Below are 18,180 nucleotides of genomic sequence, written 5' to 3'. Positions count from 1 at the left end.
CCCAATAGTCCCAGTCCCTGCTGCAATCACACCCATGAGTGACATTCCAGAGGGTGTCCAAAATAAGCCAAATTATTGGGGAGCACAGACACCTCACATGGGAAAGATTTCTGCTGCGATTCTGCAGATGTCAGACCGTGATTACCTCAGAAACTTTATAACTATTGCGGCAAGCTTCTCCACCCAGAGGACTATTGCAAGGTAAATCTAAACTCGAAAAATTAGAATATCGTGCAAAGTTCATTTATTTCAGTAATGCAACTTAAAAGGTGAAACTAAGATATGAGAGAGACTCATTACATGCAAAGTGAGATATTTCAAGCCTTTATTTGTTATAATTTGGATGATTATGGCTTACCGCTTATGAAGTCACAATTTCTGAAAATTAGAATTTTGTGAAAAGGTTCAATATTCTAGGCTCAAAGTGTCGCACTCTAGTCAGCTAATTAATCCATAACACCTGCAAAGGGTTCCTGAGCCTTTAAATTGTCTCAGTATTTCAGTTGCATTACTGAAATAAATGGACTTTTGCACAATATTAAAATTTTTCGAGTTTCAACTGTAGAGCGTGAACAGTTAAAGCAGGGGTGTAACTATAATTCATAGGGTCCCATGTCAAAATAAGATGGTGCCCCCACCGCCTAGTGTAAGAAAATTAAAACATATAATAACAATAAGAAGCAATCATTAAAGGATTAGGACAATATATCAGAAAGCCCAGATTATAGCAAAAAGCCACCATATTGTTACTTCCCACAAAAAGGTACAATGTTCCTGCACCTGATTGGACCCACTAACCTCTGGGCCACATAGCAAGTGCTGTGGACGCTATGGCTATAGCTACAGCCATGGTTAAAAGTTTTTTTCTACATTATTCAGTATGTGCCAGCCTTACAGGCAAGCTTGTAGACTCGGTAAAGAGCCCCAAAAAGTAGTGGTTTATAGTGCAGAATCCAGCTGACGGGTTCCCACAAAAGGAAATCATCCCCACACTACTGTAGGTAGTGTTTAGTGTAAGGGATGCTGATTATATACCGTATATACTCGAGTATAAGCCGACCCGAGTATAAGCCGAGCCCCTAATTTTACCCCCAAAAAATGGGAAAAATTATTGACTCGAGTATAAGACTAGGGTGGGAAATGCAGCTATAATGCAGAGTGTATGTGTATAAAATGCACACACTCTACATTATATACACACACATCTGCAAGAGGGTGACTCCCTGTATTTAATGCAGAGTGTGTGCATTATATGCACACACACTCTGCATTAAATACAGGGAGCCATCCACAGATCTCCCCACTAAACAGTGCCATCCACAGATCTCCCCCCTAAACAGTGCCATCCACAGATCCCCCCTAAACAGTGCCATCCACAGATCCCCCCTCCCCTAAACAGTGCCATGATGGCACTGTGTAGGGGAGGGGGTATCTGTGGATGGCACTGTAGGGGGATATGTGGATGGCACTGCCATCCACAGATCCCATCCCCCTACAGTGCCATCCACAGATCCCCCTACAGTGCCATCCACAGATCTCCCTACAGTGCCATCCACAGATCCCCCTACAGTGCCATCCACAGATCCCCCTACAGTGCCATCCACAGATCCCCCTACAGTGCCATCCACAGATCCCCCTACAGTGCCATCCACAGATCCCCCTACAGTGCCATCCACAGATCCCCCTACAGTGCCATCCACAGATCTCCCTACAGTGCCATCCACAGATCTCCCTACAGTGCCATCCACAGATCCCCCTACAGTGCCATCCACAGATCCCCCTCCCCGACGCACACAGCAGTATATTTAAACGATATCTTACTTTGTCTTTGCTCCGGTAATACAGGCAGTGCGGGGAGCGGCGCTCACTCACTGACGTCACGCGCCTTCTCCCACTAGGCGGCGCAGGCGCGTGACGTCAGTGAGTGAGCGCCGCCCCCCGCACTGCCTGTATTACCGGAGCTAAGACCTAGACTCGAGTATAAGACGAGGAGGCTTTTTGAGCACAAAAATATGTGCCCAAAAACTCGTCTTATACTCGAGTATATAAGGTAGTTTATATCATTATACTTCCTCGCAATCCTATGCTGTGCTTCTGCATACTGGCTGTGATAGGCATCGAAAGGACTCCTGCAGGTGTCCTCTCCTTTATACAAGTGTGCTCAGGAATCCTCTCAAGTCACATAATCAGACTCGTTGTCCTTTACACTATACTCTGCTTACTTTAGTGTTGGGGGTGTTTCAGAGCTGTCAAATTCCCTTTAAAAAACATGTAATTCCCTTTATTAAAATGATAATATCTGTATTTGATCATTGGGATCATTCTTATCTAAGCAGGGCTTTATAAAAGGATTTTTACTTTCTTACCTTTTTACCCTTCTTGAACTGACTAGGAGGGCAATAGAGAAGAAGCTTCTTTAAAGAGTAACTAAACTTTTGTATAATTTTTTTGGTGAACGTGTCCCTAATGATAGTTTTTGTAATATAGTTTATTAATGTATTTTGCATTTTTATTACAATTTTGCTGACTTCTAAGCGGTGTACGGAGTACAGGCTGTACATTTTATGAATGTGGCTGCAGCACAGTAAGTACGGGCAGGAGCGCATATTGCTGCCCGTGCCCCCCAGAGGTTTACTAACTCCTGGCATAGCACAGGGGTACCCTATAACCATGTACTATGCCAGGATTATCTGAGCAAAGCGGGCTCCTGCTTCTGCCTGCGCTGCTAAGTTAAGAGAAATGTCAGCTTTTAGCTTAGCGGAGCAGGCACAGGAAGGAGCCCGCTCCGATCAGCTAATCCTGGCATAGCACATTGGTAAGTACCTCTGGGGGGCACGGGCAGGAGCAGCAATATGCACTGTGGCCCCATTCATAAAATGTGTTCTTTGTACACCGCTGAGCAGTCAGCGGTGTACAGAGAAGAAGACACAGGGAAAGGTGCGCTTTAGGCCTCATGCACACGACCGTTGTGTGCATCCGTGGCCGTTGTGCCGTTTTTTTTCGCGGACCCATTGACTTTCAATGGGTCCGTGGAAAAATCGGAAAATGCACCGTTTTGCAGCCGAGACCGTGATCCGTGTATCCTGTCCGTCAAAAAAATATGACCTGTCCTATTTTTTTGACGGACAACGGTTCACGGACCCATTCAAGTCAATGGGTCCGTGAAAGAACACGGATGCACACAAGATTGGCATCCGTGTCCGTGATCCGTGGCCGTAGGTTAGTTTTTATACAGACGGATCCGAAGATCCGTCTGCATAAAAGCTTTTTCATAGCTGAGTTTTCACTTCGTGAAAACTCAGAACCGACAGTATATTCTAACACAGAGGCGTTCCCATGGTGATGGGGACGCTTCAGGTTAGAATATACTAAAAGAACTGTGTACATGACTGCCCCCTGCTGCCTATTAGTGCATATTAGACTGCTCTGAGTAATTAAGTTAAAAATGACAGATTCTCTGATGTAAACTCCATAATCCAAACTAGTCCACTGTTACTGTTCTCTTTATCTTGGCCATAGACATCCTCTGACAATGTAATGCCATTGGGGCAGACTGGTAGACTGTGCCCCAGAATTATTCTGCTTTGTATGTAGTCTTATCCTATGTTCCTTTTCTTCACGCAGACTCTCCGATTGCAACAGGAAGCTAAGAAATGTAAGTATATTAATAATATAAGTTCTGTGCGTTAATGAACAATCTGTGTAATATAAATCATGATCACACCAATTATAATAATGATAAATTGCCTACGTCCTACAGTTTCACAGCATACTTGCCAACATTTTGGTGCAGGGTCATAGAAGGTTAACGTGAATTTTGTTCAGGGAGACGCACCCCCTTTTTTGCAAGCTTCGCCCATTTCCTTGGCAGGCCCTGCCCCTTTACATGACGCAGCCCTGCCCTATCACTTTTTCCACGCTCAGGCTGTGTCTGCTGTTCCAGTCCTGATGCCAAATACCACTAGGGACTGAATTCTGGAAGTTGCCAGGAGGACTTTTTTTTTACGGAGTTCAGGAGGTCTTCCCTTTTCCATTTGCTTTCTAGGTGTTCCGGGAGGGTTGGCAAATATGTTCTACAGATAGAAACTGCATAAGTTGTTGACTCATGGAACACCCTGTGATATTGTAGGGCAGATTTGGCCAGACATAGCTTATGTAGCACTCACAGATGTGGGTATAGGGTCTCTTCTGAATAGCACACATGCAGAACTATATCAATAGTAACTGGCTTACAGTATACTGAAGTCTGCCCTCAATGGGCGCACTTGACTTGAGTAATATTACATTTGGCACGCCCATCAGGAATTTGTTAACCTAACCCCTTGGAACCATCATTTTTTTCAGATCAGTCATACATGTCCCTAAACAAGATGAATACGAAGAATTTAAAGGGTTGTCCAGGGGGATAAAAGTTTTTAGAAAATGGGCAGAATGTGTCAAAATTTTTTTAAGAAACTTTGCTTACCTCAACAATCCTCTCTGCTGTCCTTCCATCGTGTACCAGGTCCCTTCTGATCTCCACTTCCTGTTCCCGTTTCGGCATGCAGGAAGTGCCTACTCAGCCAATCATTAGTCAATCGGCCATGGTGCCCCTCAGCCAGTGATCCCGTGAGCAGTGGCAGGGGATACCTGTAATAGAGTTGCTTTCACTTGTACATGGTTTAACTTGAGATCTTAGTATGTTTTATGTTGCTGTTTTTTTCTGCTGCGTGGGGTGGTTGAGGATTGGAATGAAGGTGGGAAACCTTCGGATTTCTTCTTCTAGTGGCAGGACTTCTCACACACATCATTTGATCTGATCGGATTCTTTCTGGCTCACTTCTTATCTGGCAGAGTCTTTCTGACAAAGGAATTACAGTTCTGGTGCCTGATCTGGAACTGATCCGAAGCCGCCCATTCTGGCAGCAGAAAAAGTCCTGTACAAATGGAACCTGCCAGCAGCTGAGCAATTATTCCTTTGCGGTAAATCATATTAAATGATGTGCCATAACTCGCCTCTTAAGGTTCATTAGGGCAGACCAACTCCTAACACAGAGCCAGCATCAGTCAAGTACATTCTGCCCTGCAAGGCCGGATCCTGACTGAGCTGTCAGTCTCTATGTAACTCTCCATACTGGATGTGACTTTTTCTGTTTCAAAGCAATGTTCACATTTGTCAACAAGAGAGTTTTTACAAAGGGATTGAGCGCTAATCCAATTGACTGTAATTCTCTGTTGATTTATGCCAGGAGAAGCACTAATGAATGTAATTGTGTGCTGAGAACAGATCGCTGTGCGTGGAATCTGAATGGCGGGGTTCTCCAGGGCTGTCGCTCTTGCATCCGAGATTGCTGACCCGTGTCTGATGACAACGCAAAAGATTAATAAATCTGTTGCAGTTTATCTTCTAGACAGTTTTCATATTCATCCCCAAAAGTGCAGGTGTAGGAGGACTCTCCAAAATGAAGCTGGAATGAACTTAAAATGGAGCAAATAATTTATCTAGAGCAGGCATGCTCAATCTGTGGCCCTCCAGCTGTTGTAAAACTACAACTCCCATCATGCCTTGTTGTAGGCTCATAGCTGTAGGCTGTCCAGGCATGCTGGGAGTTGTAAGTTTTGCAACAGCTGGAGGGCTGCAGGTTGGGCATCCCTGATCTAGAGGATGCAGAGTAGACTTTTAGAGGCACATTTATTAAGACCCGCGTTTTAGATGCCGGTCTTAATAAAGCCGTGTACTGTCGGTGGATCCACCAAAGTTATGAAGAGACGCCGGCCTCTCATAACTTTGGCGGATCCTCCACCAGTTCTAGCGGTTGTGTCGCAATCTGCGCTTGAAATACGCGTAATATAGGCATATTTCAGCTTAATAAATGACCACCCTAGTATCTTAAGGAAGCAGTATTGTGGAATTGCTAGAATGTGCCATAGTCACCTGTAGGCACAAACTGACATGGGGCATTTGAGCTTTATGTAAAAGAACCCCAGCTAAGATCACTTAGGGGATTTGAATCCCTGTACACCATGTGGTAACCAGTCTGTACCTCTGGTCTTAAGCTGCATTTACTTTTTGACCATAATCTATTCCTGAAGTTTTTTTTTTCTTTGCTTTGATTAAAGGGGTTGTCCCAAACCACCACTTGAATCCAAAGACTTTTGTAATTGCACGTAATTAAAAATGTAATGTAGAAACAGCATTATTCAATGAATGCATCTGTATAGCACCACCTGCTGGCTGTTATTTTCAATTTTTCTTTGTCCACCTCAGTAACATCTATCAGGTGGTCGCACATGCGCAGTTCCATCCCTTTAACTGCCACCAGCTGTATCTACCCTTAGTAGCTGTGACAGTTGCAGGGAGAGAGCGGAACCAGAAAAGATACACCCGCTGAGCTGTTACAGGGATACAGCAGAAAAAGAAATGACGCACCCCCTGAGCTGCCAGCTTGAATTAAATCTAGCAGAGCAATTGGAGCAATGAAGGGGGAGATCTCTATATTCATGTGAGGTACAGGGCTAGTTCTAGCTTTGCTAGAAAGAAATTGCTGAGTACTATATGATGTCCGATTTTCATTTTTTTCATTAATCATGTGATAACCCCTTTAATAGAAAACAGTTTTGAGGTGTTTTAGAATTCTCTAGGACCCCAGTGCACTAAAAGTAAAACCCACGTATTAGCAGATTTTGTGGTTGTGGTAGTTGGTGTGTTTTTATATTAACATTCAACTATCCACTTGCACTATGGTCATGGACATGGCTACCAGGAAAGCTGTGTCTACTGGCCCCTTGCATCTTGCATATGCCATTAGCATCCCTTTGGCATATGCTGGGTAGGTATACCTTTTACATTTTGATATTTTATTTACTGCATAGAAAAGTGCCATCTACTATACTTTCCTATGTGCCTAAAGGGCACAGTAAAGACAGGTTTAGGGCTTGTTCACACGACCGTGCTGTGTTTTGCGGTCCGCAAATTGTGGATCCACAAAACACAGATGCCGCCCGTGTGCCTTCCGCAATTTGCGGAATGGACGGCCCTTTATAGAAATGCCTATTCTTGTCCGCAAAATTTTTGCTGTGCCACGGAACGGAGCAACACGCTCATTCACATGACCGTGGTTTGGTTCCGCATCAGAGCAAAAATTTTTGCGGCTCGGTTGCGGACCCATTCACTTCAATGGGGCTGCAAAAGATGCGGATAGCACTCCGTGTGCTGTCCGCATCTTTTGTGTCCCCATTGAAGTGAATGGGTCAGCACCCGAGCCACAAAAAATTTTGCTCGGATGCGGAACCAAACCACGGTCGTGTGAATGAGCCCTTACTGTGTGGTGTATGTTTATTTTTTTTCTATTTTTTTTACGCAGTGTGTGCTTATGCAGTGGCATAAGTTAGAGGCTTCAGTCGGAGGTATATGTTGAGGAATACTCGCAATATACCAATTTAAAAACTAGATGTGAACACAGAGCCTAGTAAGCCTTTCAGGTCTTAACAGGGCATACCCCCCATTCCATATTTTGCTATGGGGCCCCCTAGTTACTTGTTACACCTTGGTTTGTGGTTTCCCGCCATTGTGTATATGAAGGTGATGCCATCTTGTTAGGAGTAGTCGACATTGTTAGAGATGCCATGCTCTTGATAAAATCCTTGTATAAACATTTTAGTAAAATAATGGAGAGAAGTCCCATCTAGCTCTCGCCTGTGTAGGCCCATTAAGGAAGCTTATGTTGTGGTGATGTCGTTGATAGAAGGTCACACTGAAGCTGTTTAATATTGTCAAGTTGTGTGAAATTCCTCCACATTTGAGGCCACATAGACCTCTCCAGCCTGTCTTTCCTAAGCCCTATGGCACCATCCAGTCTGAACAGCTCTGCACCTTTCACTTCAGGTATGCAGGCCCTGTTTCCTTATACTTTATTTTTTATTTTTTTTGCTATCACATCATTATGATTCGTGTAGGGTGTCATTGTATTTTTTGCTGCCTTTCCAATTATTTTTCACCCTATTAGACTCACCGGCCCATAAGATGGACCTAGGTTTTAGAGGCGGACAAAAGGAAAAAAAATATTTTTCATTAGAACTCAGGTCAGACCTGCAATCAGACCCCCAATGTTAATAAGACCCCAACAAGACCTCAGATCAGATCCCCAATAAGAGCCCCATGCCTCTAATCAGCCCCCATTGCCTCTCATATTAGCCCCCAGCAGTCCCCATTGCCACATATCAGATCCCATTGCCTCATATCAGCCCCAGTAGCCCCCATTGCCTCTCATGTTAGCCCCCATTGCCTCCGATCAGCTCCATATTGCCCCCAGATCAGTCCCCAGCATCTCCATATTGCTCCCACATCACCATATTGCCCCCAGCATCAGTCCCCAGCATCAGTCCCCAGCATCTCCATATTGCCCCCAGCATCAGTGCCCAGCATCTCCACATTGCCTCATGTTTTATAAAATAATAAAAAAAAACATCTACCTCTCCTGCTCCTGGACGCCACCGCTCCTCACCTACATCGCGATCCTCTTCATCCTGCTGTCGGCTGTGCTGTGAAGGCTGCGCACAGGGTGAGATCACAGAGCGCCCTCACGCTGTGCGAAGCCTTCACAGCCGACAGCCGAGGCCCAGGAAGCGGTGAGTACAGAGCCTTTACAACTTCCCAGGCTTCCGGTACTAATGAGCGCATCCATAATGGAAGTGCTCATTAGTATTCACCCCATAAGACGCATTTTTCCCCCATTTTGGGGGGGGGAATGCGTCTTATGGGGCGAAAAATATAGTAATTGGCTTATTCCTAAATGTGCGTTTATTTGCCTTATCATTTGCTGCATCTGTTATAGATCTTTTAGGCTCCATTCACACGTCCACGGTGTGTTGCGGACCCACAAATTGCGGATCCGTAACACACCCACCCGGCACCCCTATAGAAATGCCTATTCTTGTCTGCAAGCTGCGGACAAGAATAGTACATGTTCTATCTTTTGCGGACCTGAAGATCAGGGCCGCGCTCCGCAAATGCGGATGCTGACAGCACACTGTGTGCTGTCCGCATCCATTCCGTCCCCATAGAAAATGAATGGGTCCGCACCCGTTCCGCAAAATTGCGGAACGGATGCGGACCCATTTGCGGACGTGTGAATGGAGCCTTATAGTAAATGTATCATGGCACAAACAAAGGAGATTTTTGAGGATCTTAGACAAAGAGTTCTTGATGCCCATCGGACTGGCAAATATTAAAACCTATCTCTAAAGAGTTTGAGCTGTATAAATCCACAGTCAGACAGATTATGTACAAATGGAGTAAATTCAAGACCATTATTACCCTCCCCAGGAGAGGTAGATCAACAAAGATCATCTTATAGTCTGCAAGGTCACAAAAGAACTAAAGATAACCTCTCAGCAAATTAAGACATTTCTCACATTAGCTAAGGTTAATGTTCATGAGTCCTCCATCAAGAGGACACTGAACAACAATGGTGAGTATGGCAGGATTGCAAGGAGAAAGCTGCTGCTCTCCAAAAAGAATATTGCTGCCTGTCTGCAGTTTGCTAAAGATCACCTGGACATGCTACAAGGCTATTAGATCAAAGTTTTGTGGGCATATCAGACTAAAAGCACTGCACTGCATTCCAGAATAAATAAATAAAAAATCTCATCTCAGCTGTGAGACACCGTGGTGGTAGAAACATAGAAACATAGAAACATAGAATGTGTCGGCAGATAAGAACCATTTGGCCCATCTAGTCTGCCCAATATACTGAATACTATGGATAGCCCCCGGCCCTATCTTATATGAAGGATGGCCTTATGCCTATCCCATGCATGCTTAAACCCCTTCACTGTATTTGCAGCTACCACTTCTGCAGGAAGGCTATTCCATGCATCCACTACTCTCTCAGTAAAGTAATACTTCCTTATATTACTTTTAAACCTTTGCCCCTCTAATTTAAAACTGTGTCCTCTTGTGGTAGTTTTTCTTCTTTTAAATATGCTCTCTTCCTTTACCGAGTTGATTCCCTTTATGTATTTAAAAGTTTCTATCATATCCCCTCTGTCTCTTCTTTCTTCCAAGCTATACATATTAAGGTCCTTTAACCTTTCCTGGTAAGTTTTATCCTGCAATCCATGTACTAGTTTAGTAGCTCTTCTCTGAACTCTCTCTAGAGTATCTATATCCTTCTGGAGATATGGCCTCCAGTACTGCGCACAATACTCCAAGTGAGGTCTCACCAGTGTTCTGTACAGCGGCATAAGCACTTCACTCTTTCTACTGCTTATACCTCTCCCTATACATCCAAGCATTCTGCTGGCATTTCGTGCTGCTCTATTACATTGTCTTCCCACCTTTAAGTCTTCTGAAATAATTACTCCTAAATCCCTTTCCTCAGATACTGAGGTCAGGACTGTGTCAAATATTCTATATTCTGCCCTTGGGTTTTTACGCCCCAGGTGCATTATCTTGCACTTATCCACATTAAATTTCAGTTTCCAGAGTTCTGACCATTCTTCTAGTTTTCCTAAATCCTTTTCCATTTGGCGTTTCCCTCCAGGAACATCAACCCTGTTACATATCTTTGTGTCATCAGCAAAAAGACAAACCTTACCAGCGAGGCCTTTTGCAATATCACTTATGAAGATATTAAACAAAATCGGTCCCAGTACAGATCCCTGTGGAACCCCACTGGTAACATTACCTTGTTTTGAATGTTCTCCATTGACTACAACCCTCTGTTGTCTGTCACTCAGCCACTGCCTAATCCACTCAACAATATGGGAGTCCATGCTCAATGACTGCAGTTTATTGATAAGTCTTCTATGTGGGACAGTGTCAAAAGCCTTACTAAAATCTAGATATGCGATGTCTACTGCACCTCCACCGTCTATTATTTTATTCACCCAGTCAAAAAAATCTATAAGATTTGTTTGACATGATCTCCCTGAAGTAAACCCATGTTGTTTTTCATCTTGCAATCCATGGGATTTTAGATGTTCCACAATCCTATCCTTTAATAGGGTTTCCATTAATTTGCCTACTATTGATGTCAGACTCACTGGTCTATAGTTGCTCGATTCCTCCCTACTACCTTTCTTGTGAATGGGCACGACATTTGCCAATTTCCAATCTTCCGGGACGACTCCTGTTACTAATGATTGGTTAAATAAATCTGTTAACGGTTTTGCCAGCTCACCACTAAGCTCTTTTAATAATTTTGGGTGTATCTCATCAGGCCCCTGTGACTGGTAGTATGATGGATTGGGCTTGTTTTGCTGCATCTGGGCCAGGATGACTTTCCATTAGGGCCCCTTGCAGACGAGCGTGAGCGGATTAGGTCCGGATGCGTTTAGTGAAAAATGCACAATTTCAGTTTTGTATGCGATCGCGTTCAGTTTTTATTGCGCGGGTGCAATGCGATTTAATGCGTTTTGTACGCGCGTGTAAAGAAACTGAAGGTATACAAACAACATCTCTTAGCAACCATTTGTAAAAAACGCATTGCATCCGCACTTGATTGCGGATGCAATGCGAGTTTCACGCAGCCATATTCACTTCTATGGGGCCAGCGTTGCGTGAAAAACGCAGAATATAGAACATGCTGCGATTTTCAGGCAACGCACAAGTGATGCGTGAAAACCAATGCTCATGTACAGTCGTGGCCAAAAGTTTTGAGAATTACATAAATATTGGAAATTGGAAAAGTTGCTGCTTAAGTTTTTATAATAGCAATTTGCATATACTCCAGAATGTTATGAAGAGTGATCAGATGAATTGCATAGTCCTTCTTTGCCATGAAAATTAACTTAATCCCAAAAAAGGACCTGCTGAGATCATTTCAGTAATCGTCTTGTTAACTCAGGTGAGAATGTTGATGAGCACAAGGCTGGAGATCATTATGTCAGGCTGATTGGGTTAAAATGGCAGACTTGACCTGTTAAAAGGAGGGTGATGCTTGAAATCATTGTTCTTCCATTGTTAACCATGGTGACCTGCAAAGAAACGCGTGCAGCCATCATTGCATTGCATAAAAATGGCTTCACAGGCAAGGATATTGTGGCTACTAAGATTGCACCTCAATCAACAATTTATAGGATCATCAAGAACTTCAAGGAAAGAGGTTCAATTCTTGTTAAGAAGGCTTCAGGGCGTCCAAGAAAGTCCAGCAAGCGCCAGGATCGTCTCCTAAAGAGGATCAGCTGCGGGATCGGAGTGCCACCAGTGCAGAGCTTGCTCAGGAATGGCAGCAGGCAGGTGTGAGCGCATCTGCACGCACAGTGAGGCGAAGACTTTTGGAAGATGGCCTTGTGTCAAGAAGGGCAGCAAAGAAGCCACTTCTCTCCAACAAAAACATCAGGGACAGATTGATCTTCTGCAGAAAGTATGGTGAATGGACTGCTGAGGACTGGGGCAAAGTCATATTCTCCGATGAAGCCTCTTTCCGATTGTTTGGGGCATCTGGAAAAAGGCTTGTCCGGAGAAGAAAAGGTGAGCGCTACCAACAGTAAAGCATCCTGAGACCATTCATGTGTGGGGTTGCTTGTCATCCAAGGGAGTGGGCTCACTCACAATTTTGCCCAAAAACACAGCCATGAATAAAGAATGGTACCAAAACACCCTCCAACAGCAACTTCTTCCAACAATCCAACAACAGTTTGGTGAAGAACAATGCATTTTCCAGCACGATGGAGCACCGTGCTATAAGGCAAAAGTGATAACTAAGTGGCTCGGGGACCAAAACGTTGACATTTTGGGTCCATGGCCTGGAAACTCCCCAGATCTTAATCCCATTGAGAATCCTCAAGAGGCGGGTGAACAAACAAAAACCCACTAATTCTGACAAACTCCAAGAAGTGATTATGAAAGAATGGGTTGCTATCAGTCAGGAATTGGCCCAGAAGTTGTTCGAGAGCATGCCCAGTCGAATTGCAGAGGTCCTGAAAAAGAAGGGCCAACACTGCAAATACTGACTCTTTGCATAAGGGTCCATTCACACGTCCGTTTTTTCTTTCCTGATCTGTTCCGTTTTTTCAGGAACAGATCAGGACCAGATCTGGACCCATTCATTTTCAATGGGTCCTGGAAAAAATCGGACAGCACAATGTGTGCTGTCCGTTTCCGTTGTTCCGTTCCGCATGTCCGAAAAAATATAAAACATGTCCTATTCTTTTCCGCAAAAATCGGATCCTGGACCAATACAAAGTCAATGGATCCGCAAAAAACGGAAGACATTCGTATGTCATTACGTATGTCATCCGTTTTATGCGGATTCCGTTCCTGGAAATTAGGCTTCCTCCCCAGTATTATGTGACCAGTGCAGCCCCCCTCCCTCTATATTCATTGGTGGCCAGTGCGGCAGTGCGGATTCCCAGTAAAGTTTTCTACAGATCTGATTTTTCACTTCGTGAAAAACTCAGATCCGACAGTATATTCTAACACAGAGGCGTTCCCATGGTGATGGGGACGCTTCTAGTTAGAATATACTGAGAACGATGTACATGACTGCCCCCTGCTGCCTGGCAACACCCGATCTCTTACAGGGGGCTGTGATCTGCACAATTAACCCCTCAGGTGCTGCGCCTGAGGGGTTAATTGTGCATATCCTAGCCCCCTATAAGAGATCAGGGGCTGCCAGGCAGCAGGGGGCAGACCCCCCTCCCTCCCCAGTATTAAATGTGCCCAGTGCGGTCTCACCTCTCTCCCCCCCCCCATCATTGGTGGCCAGTGCGGATTCCCAGTATTAATAAATGTGCCCAGTGCGGTCTCACCTCTCCCCCCCCCCCCCATCATTGGGGGCCAGTGCGGATTCCCAGTATTAATAAATGTGCCCAGTGCGGCCTCACCCCCCCATCATTGGTGGCCAGTGCGGATTCCCAGTATTAATAAATGTGCCCAGTGCGGTCTCACCTCTTCCCCCCCCCCCCCATCATTGGTGGCAGCGGAGAGTACCGATCGGAGTCCCAGTTTAAATCGCTGGGGCTCCGATCGGTTACCATGGCAGCCAAGACGCTATTGCAGTCTTGGCTGCCATGGTTACTTAGCAATAAATACAAGCATTATACTTACCTGCGACTGCGAGCTGCGATGTGTGTCCGGCCGGGAGCTCCTCCTACTTGTAAGTGACAGGTCTGTGCTAAAAGCAATGCGCCGCACAGACCTTTCACTTACAAGTAGGAGGAGCTCCCGGCCGGTCAGACATCGCAGCTCGCAGTCGCAGGTAAGTATAATGCTTGTATTTATTGCTAAGTAACCATGGCAGCCAAGACTGCAATAGCGTCTTGGCTGCCATGGTAACCGATCGGAGCCCCAGCGATTTAAACTGGGACTCCGATCGGTACTCTCCGCTGCCACCAATGATGGGGGGGGGGGGGAAGAGGTGAGACCGCACTGGGCACGTTTATTAATACTGGGAATCCGCACTGCCACCAATGATGGGGGGGGGGAGAGGTGAGACCGCACTGGGCACATTTATTAATACTGGGAATCCGCACTGCCACCAATGATGGGGGGGGGGGGGAGAGGTGAGACCGCACTAGTCACATTTAATACTAGTCACATTTAATTGTGCGGATCACAGCCCCCTGTAAGAGATCGGGTGCTGCCAGGCAGCAGGGGGCAGTCATGTACACCGTTCTCAGTATATTCTAACTAGAAGCGTCCCCATCACCATGGGAACGCCTCTGTGTTAGAATATACTGTCGGATTTGAGTTTTCACATGTCTCCGTTTTCAAAACGGATGACATACGGAAACATTTTCAGGAGCAACGGATCTGCAAAAAACGGACCGAAAATCGGGATGTAGAAAAATACGGACGTGTGAATGTAGCCTTAATGTCATGTAATTGTCGATAAAAGCCTTTGAAATGTTTGAAGTGCGTGTAATTATATTTAACTACATCACAGAAACAACTGAAACAAAGATCTAAAAGCAGTTTAGCAGCAAACTTTGTGAAAACTAATATTTTTGTCATTCTCAAAACTTTTGGCCACGACTGTACACAGACCTATTGAAATTAATGGGTCCGGATTCAGTGCGGGCGCAATGCGTTTTCATTACGCATTGCACCCATGCAGAATACTCGCTCGTTTGAAAGGGGCCTTAATTATGGAACAAGGAATTCTGAATTATAGCAGAAAATTCTAAAGAAAAATGGCAGGACATCTGTCATTGAGCTGAATCTCAAGAGAATGAGTCGAGCAGCAAGACAATGACCGTACGTACACAAGTTATTCTACCAAATAACTGTTAAAGAAGAAAAAGTTAAAGTTTTGTATGGAGGAATGGGCTAAAATTCCTCCAAGCTGATGTGCAGTTCTAATCAACAATTACCTGAAACGTAGTCAAAGTTATTGGATTCACAGCAGAAACTGAAAGCAAAGGTTCTCTTACTTTTCCTCTCACAGACACGTAATATTGGATTATTTTCCTCAATAAATAAATAAATAAATGACTTATTTAACTCATTGACAATTATTTTTTATTTAACCTTTATATACTTGTAGGACTTGTGTAAAAATCTGATGTAGGTCAAATTTGTGCAGAAATATAGAAATTTCTGAGTGGTTCACAAACTTTCAAACCCCACTATAATATATATAATATATTAAAAAACTTGGTGGGGCAGAGTGCATATGAATGCATACAGTTACCACTGCACTCAATGGAAGCTGTAAAATATCTATGCACTGAGTTCCCCCTAGTGGCGGGTGCAGTAAAATGCCCTGAATCTTTGTCGGAAATAGGAGAAGTACTTCAGTGCTACCACCTCCCCAGGCCTCATAGCATTTGCTTCATCTGCCTCCATGGTAGGTATGTCATTGGCCTCCGCTTACTGTGTTAATATTGAGTTCAATCTATAGTATACTCTTAGCACCTATGTGCCCTCTAGTAGGCGCTGCAGGTAGCCAGCATGTAATCTGTTAGATATGAATGTAATCGGAACAGAATTTTTAACCTGTTTAGATTGACAAAACACAAAAAAAAAAAAAAATCGGGATTTAACCTATCCTGATCATCAGTTATCAGATTGGTGGGGATACTCCTGCTAATCAGCAGTTTTCACAAGCTGCAGTGCTGGAGCCAGGCACATTGCTGCACAGCTCTGTACACTGTCTAATGGCCGTGTCTGGTTACTGAGCATGCTCCCAGTGTGTCGAGCTACGGTATGTAGTTCAGCTAGTAAAAGCAACTGATCAGCATGGGTGCTCGAGAATCGGACCCCTGCAGATCTGATATTGGTGATCTATCTGACCCCTGGGGCCCGCCGATCACTAGAATGGAGGCCTGGCATCCCCTGTTTGAATGGAGCTGCAGGCACACATGCAAGTATGCTTCTCCACTCAACTCTATAGGGCTGCTAGAGGTAGCAGAGTACAGGCTCAGTCCCATAGAGTTGAATGGAGCGACAGGATCACATTTACGCATGTGCTAAGCTTTTATTTTTTTCCTTTTCAACAACCTTGCGCCTCTGTTACCCTGTGGCAAGGTGGTGCCCTAGGCGGGTGCCTACATTCGCCTACTCTCGTCTTGGCCCTGCATTCGTCTACTAGTAGGGCAGATTTAAGAGCCACTTAAGAGGGGGGGGGGGGTGGTTGTGCAGCGGCCCACTGCCAGCGCCTGGGGGATCCCTTGCCCCTTCGGAGGTTTCTACGAAATATGTACCTCTTATAGAGCAAGTAAACGTGACGCCAGTTGCAGTTAAGCAACAAGGACATGGAGTCCCTTTTGTAGATGGTAAAGTTGGTACCCAGGGTATGATTGTCAGAGTGGTGTAGAGTGGCCTACAATCTCTGCAGATGTTGTATACACATGTCACGGTGTTCCTACCTGGATGTCCTTGGATCCCAGACGTGGTGTAGTCCAAAGCAGTGCAAAAGGGGGTTGTTGAACTTGGGTGATGAATAAATGGAGTCCAGGCTTGTAGTAATGTTGACCACAGCTTTACTTGGCATAAACAGTAATCCAAACCGTTTCCAAACGGTATCTTGGTCATCAGCAGGTATTGGCATAATCTGGCAGGAAAATACTTCTCTGCTACAATCTCAGCCCTGCTTAGCTGGAGTAACTAGGAACTTTCCTCTTCTGCTGGAACTTAGTTTAGCTGTCTGTAGTTTGTCTCTTACTTTAATCCTAGGAATTTCTTGTCCTGGCTTTGGAGTACCTCAAGCTCTAGCTTCAGCTTGGATGAATGCAATGCAAGCCCAAGAGGGGACAAGCAACCATGTAGACTTCAGAGGCAGGGCCTCTGGGCCTAGCAGAGCAGGCAGTGCTCTGCTAGCCGACACACAACCTCTCCCTGAGGAGGGTAGGCTAGACTGTCCCTACTGACTAACTAAAACTCCTCCCTCTCTAGAGAGGGCTGGAAAGGATTTGCTGCCACCCGCTGGTGAACCAGGCACATAACATTTGAACATTACATTTGCAAGGAAATGAATACACACATTGCAGGAAATGACATTAAATATGAGAGATGACACCAGATGCACCAACCAAGATAGTGGGGGTAAAAAGGATGTGGTAATGGCCACTCTGGGGTATTACAGTTGCGATCAGTGAATAGGAGATGCAGCAGTGGTCTGGCTGTACTGTGTGAGCAGGGAGGATGGATGACGCAGTGGGGATTACGGGTGCGATCAGTGAATGGGAGATACAGCAGAGGTCGGGCTGCGATGTGTGAGCAGTCTTCTGTAATCAAGCATGCAGTATATGGCAGCCTCCCCTCTCTGCTCTGCCACCTACAACTGGTTAATTTGGCACTCATATATGCACACACCACAGGTGATGCCAGGATAATCCAGAGCTGGCATTGGGTGTGCGCTTATATGTGCCATAATAAACGCTAGTACATGGCGGAACAGCCGGCATAGAGGGGAGGCTGCCATGTACTGCAAGCTATAGTATAGAAGGCTGGCAAAGGTTGGGATGAAAGCTCAAATCACCCCCCCCCCACCCCACCCTTCCCAATGTTTTATATAAAGATAAATAAACATTCAAAAAAAGGGCTCCACTATTAAAAATATATAAATATTTTTACCCCACTCACAACCCCCCCCCCCCCCTCTTGCCCACACACACAGAAAAAATTGAATTAGGGACCGATTCACACGACCGTATGCTCTCCGAGACATATGGTCCGTGAGTGGGCCACAGCATCGTAGGTTACTAAAACATATGATTATGGGACAGTAGTCTCGCGGGCAGTCCGCCGAACAG

The 18,180-nt window shown here is 45.0% G+C and overlaps 1 protein-coding gene across 5 annotated transcripts in view; it reads left to right on the top strand.

The window, feature by feature from the left end:
- LIMCH1 (LIM and calponin homology domains 1) overlaps window positions 1-18,180 on the top strand; it is a 264,731-nt gene that overhangs the window by 159,546 nt on the left and 87,005 nt on the right. For all 5 annotated transcript variants that reach the window (XM_040418931.1, XM_040418932.1, XM_040418933.1 and 2 more), the window contains one exon: window positions 3,625-3,655. In XM_040418931.1, coding sequence (XP_040274865.1) covers window positions 3,625-3,655 — 31 coding nt within the window. The remainder of the gene's footprint in view (window positions 1-3,624; window positions 3,656-18,180) is intronic.

Source organism: Bufo bufo, chromosome 2 (assembly GCF_905171765.1).
Source record: "Bufo bufo chromosome 2, aBufBuf1.1, whole genome shotgun sequence".
Classification (NCBI taxonomy): Eukaryota; Metazoa; Chordata; class Amphibia; order Anura; family Bufonidae; genus Bufo; species Bufo bufo.
This window is presented reverse-complemented; position numbering and strand designations above follow the sequence as displayed.